Raw genomic sequence first — 4,099 nt, 5'->3', positions numbered from 1 at the left:
TTTAATTTTCTCTCCAAATTCTGATATCTACAACCGTTTATCTCCAAGTTGGAATAGAAAGTTGAAGAAAGAGCTGCCTCTATCGGCCATCATTTTCGTCCTCCTTTTCGCGGTGGCCCTCGACAGTGTCCCGGAGTGGCTGTGTTAGGGACCGCAGCCAGAAACCAAATTCGGATAGTGGCTAAAAGCCAAAAAAATGGTAGTGCTATTAGCCACCATCCCATGAGGGGTCATTAATGGCGTCATCTTCATCTTGAATGCTACAATTGTATAATTGAATTAGCATTTTGCTTTGAAGACCAGTCGGGGGACCTCTAAATAAGATGCTGCAATTTTTGCTCACGGTAAAGATAAAAATGTTGTTATCGAAGTTGATGCTGTCCAAATTATTTGGAATCGCACTAAATATTTAGACTACGGATAATCGACAGGCATTCGTGATACTGATGGCCTGAAAAATGGGGGCCTGATATTTATTCTATTATTTCTACAAATTGGGACAAAAAAGAAAAAAAAGAAAAATGAAAGACACTGGTAACAATAGACATGAAAGAAACGAAGTAAAAAAGAGAACATTAGAATTTATGCGCGTGATCGTTGTGACATTGACTAGATGGATATGAAGCAGAAATTAATTGGAAAGGCTTGAGTGATGGAAATTAAAGAAGAAGACATCAAACCCATAAAGCTTTTGTAAGTATTTGATGGGTTTGACGGAGCAAATAAAAATTTTGGGAGAAGAGAAATTAAATAAAAAATAAAAAGTTAATGATAATAATGGGCAAGGAATGTGAATGTGGTTGTGAGAGACAATAGATTTTAAAATAGGGCCACTGCAGAGTGCGAAGCTTGGGGGGTTCGTGTGTGATGTGACCAAGATTTCGTGGTTGGAAGGACGTAGAAAGCGGCCACGTGGGTGGGGGTGACCACACACCAGTCACCACTCTCCCCACCCTTTGTTTTGAGGCAACAACGCGGATTAATAAAGCCAACCCCCCATTAGAATTGGTGTGGGGTCTTCACTCTTTTATTTTTGGTTTTTATTTTTGGGCTTTTTTAAATTGAATTTTCTTTATATCACTCTGCTTTCTCCTCCAATTAGTGTGTCTCTGACTCTAATTCTCACTCTGATTGGCCCTTAATTTTAGGACCCCCTCCCAGACCACCACCCCCCCACCAATGCGTAATGGCATATGGGGGGGTGTCCTAGTTCTAAAGGATTACAGTGTCTTTTGATCTCGGGTACTCCCCATGGGCCGATCCTGATTTCATCAATGTCAATCCCTAAACTCCAAGTGCCCTTTCCACAAACACCACGTGGTCTTCTCTTAGGTGTCTGAGGTGGACCTCCTTCTCTTTCCTCCCCCAACTCTATTTATACCCCGTTCTCTCCTCCCATCCCTCTCCAAAGCTCCCTCTATTCTCTCTCTTCTCTCTCTCTCTCTCTCTCTCTCCTCTCCTCTTCCCTCCTAGTAGCCACTGAATTAGCCCAAACCCAACTCTCCTTCGCGCCAACCATACGCCATTTTCCCTGAATTCACAAGGCCTTTGTACTTGTTAATTCCAACCATGGCTTCTTCTACTGCCCCCACCAGCAACACTACTGTCACATGGGCCGGAGCCCATCATCATAAGCTTCACTCTTCTTCTTCCTCACTACTTGATTTGGGCTTCCCTTCAAAGTCCATCCCCTTCAGGAAGCCCAATAGTAGAAGAGGGAACGCCATTCACTGTGCTGCTCTGCAGTCTCATTCCGTGCTTCATTACCCAAGACAACCCTTCCATCCGAAGGAATTCTCCAAAGACGACTTCCCTGAAAACCAGATAACTCAGCCACCGCAGTGGAATTTTTTGCAGAGAGCAGCGGCCTTGGCCTTGGACAGGGCCGAGAGCGCCTTGGTCTCACATGAGCGCCAACACCCTCTTCCTAAAACCGCCGACCCCCGTGTTCAAATTGCCGGAAACTTCGCTCCCGTGCCGGAGCAACCTGTCTGTCACTCTCTTCCTGTCTCCGGCACCATCCCTGATTGCATTAATGGAGTTTATCTGCGAAACGGCGCCAACCCACTGTTCGAGCCTGTCGCTGGGCATCACTTCTTCGATGGCGACGGTATGGTTCACGCAGTCACCCTTAATGGCGGTTCCGCGAGCTACGCTTGCCGTTTCACCGAAACACAGAGACTGGTCCAGGAGCGAAAGCTCGGCCGCCCGGTGTTCCCCAAGGCCATAGGCGAGCTCCATGGTCACTCCGGCATCGCTCGCCTCCTCCTCTTCTATGCCCGAGGGCTATTTGGCCTCGTCGATCACAATCACGGCACTGGAGTGGCTAACGCTGGCTTGGTGTACTTCAATCAGAGACTCTTGGCCATGTCGGAAGATGACCTCCCATACCAAGTGCGAATCAAGCCCTCCGGCGACCTCGAGACTGTCGGCCGATACGACTTCGACAAGCAGCTCCGGTCCACCATGATCGCTCACCCGAAAGTCGACCCAGTCTCCGGCGAACTCTTCGCTCTAAGCTACGACGTTGTTCAGAAGCCGTATCTCAAGTACTTCCACTTCTCCCCAGGGGGTCACAAGTCTCCGGACGTTGAAATCCCAATTGCAGGCCCCACCATGATGCACGACTTCGCCATCACAGAGAATTACGTAGTGATTCCAGACCAGCAAGTGGTTTTCAAACTTCAAGAAATGATCACCGGAGGTTCCCCTGTTATCTACGACAAAACCAAGAAATCTCGGTTTGGAATTCTCGCCAAAAATGCTCAAACCGCCTCTGATATCATTTGGGTGGAATCACCAGACACCTTCTGCTTCCACCTCTGGAATGCTTGGGAGGAGCCGGAGACCAACGAAGTGGTGGTGATCGGGTCATGCATGACGCCCGCGGACTCCATTTTTAACGAATGCGAGGAGAATTTACAGAGCGTGCTATCAGAGATCAGGCTCAATTTGAAAACCGGTGAGTCCACTCGCCGCCCCATAGTTCCGGCGTCGGAGCAAGTGAACCTGGAAGCAGGCATGGTGAATCGAACCCGACTCGGACGAAAAACCCAATACGCCTATCTCGCCATTGCCGAGCCATGGCCCAAGGTTTCGGGTTTTGCCAAGGTGGACCTGTCCACGGGAGATGTTCAGAAGTACCAGTACGGCGACCAAAGGTACGGCGGGGAACCATACTTTGTCCACAAGGACCCCACATCAGAAAGAGAAGACGATGGTTACATATTGGCCTTTGTCCACGACGAGAAGACATGGAAATCAGAGCTTCATATAGTTAACGCCATGAATTTACAGCTGGAAGCCACAGTCAAACTGCCTTCTAGAGTTCCATACGGGTTTCATGGGACGTTCGTAAACTCAGAAGACTTGGCAAATCAAGCTTAGAAGAACAAATGCTCGTGTGTGTGAGTGAGAGAACGAGAGAGATAATACACCCTGGATTTGGAAAATGGAGATTTTACCTGAGGGATGGACATGTCCCCGGATTTCTCCTGGACTCTGGTATTTTTCTTAAGGTTTTTGGTCTTTTTGTGTATTTTGAATAGGGTTTTGGGGGAACCAGCTTGTAGCTTTTGCCTGTCGGTAGAATTGGAGCTCAGCTGGTTTCTGTTTCCTTCTTTTTATTATTCATTTCCTCTGTTTTGATTTTCGTCTCCTCCCTTATGTGTCTTTGTAAAAGGTTGAGAAAATTTCCCTCTCTTGGATCTTCCTCTCAACAACTCTTGCTGTATATAATAAATATCACAGTGTTACAGTCTTACATTATGTGCTCTGGTCAATTTTGGTTCATTTTCCAGCTACATGTTTGGATATGTTCCCCTGCATTTGCCTTCCTTTTTTTAACCAATCATTGACGCCCAAAATTAGGTCATGGGTTTGGTTTGATCAGGATTTAATGTAAATTTATATGGAAAGATGATGTTAAAGGCATCAATGTTAATCATGTGCTAAAGCTCTTTTTACTAAAATTGTGGTGAATGGCAGAAGAAGCGCCTGGATAATTGGCCATACTGATTATTGAGCCCTCTGTCTCGGGCCAACCCCAGCTGCCTACACAAATATCTAATAATTATTTGCCACTCTTTCACTTGGAAAA

The 4,099-nt window shown here is 46.6% G+C and overlaps 1 protein-coding gene across 1 annotated transcript; it reads left to right on the top strand.

The window, feature by feature from the left end:
* Positions 1 to 1,401: 1,401 nt before the first annotated feature.
* On the top strand, positions 1,402 to 3,768 carry LOC117925641 (9-cis-epoxycarotenoid dioxygenase NCED2, chloroplastic). Its single transcript, XM_034844706.1, has one exon. The coding sequence runs from the start codon at positions 1,570 to 1,572 to the stop codon at positions 3,385 to 3,387; it is 1,818 nt and encodes a 605-aa protein (XP_034700597.1). The 5' UTR covers positions 1,402 to 1,569; the 3' UTR covers positions 3,388 to 3,768.
* The last annotated feature ends 331 nt before the right edge of the window (positions 3,769 to 4,099 follow it).

This window comes from Vitis riparia, chromosome 11 (genome assembly GCF_004353265.1).
Source record: "Vitis riparia cultivar Riparia Gloire de Montpellier isolate 1030 chromosome 11, EGFV_Vit.rip_1.0, whole genome shotgun sequence".
Taxonomy (NCBI): domain Eukaryota; kingdom Viridiplantae; phylum Streptophyta; class Magnoliopsida; order Vitales; family Vitaceae; genus Vitis; species Vitis riparia.
The sequence above is the reverse complement of the archived record's forward strand: the minus strand, read 5'-3'. Positions and strand labels throughout refer to the sequence as shown.

Bases quoted from the DNA above. Each gene is read 5' to 3' on its own strand.
- LOC117925641 (XM_034844706.1), top strand. From the start codon at position 1,570: ATGGCTTCTTCTACTGCCCCCACCAGCAACACTACTGTCACATGGGCC.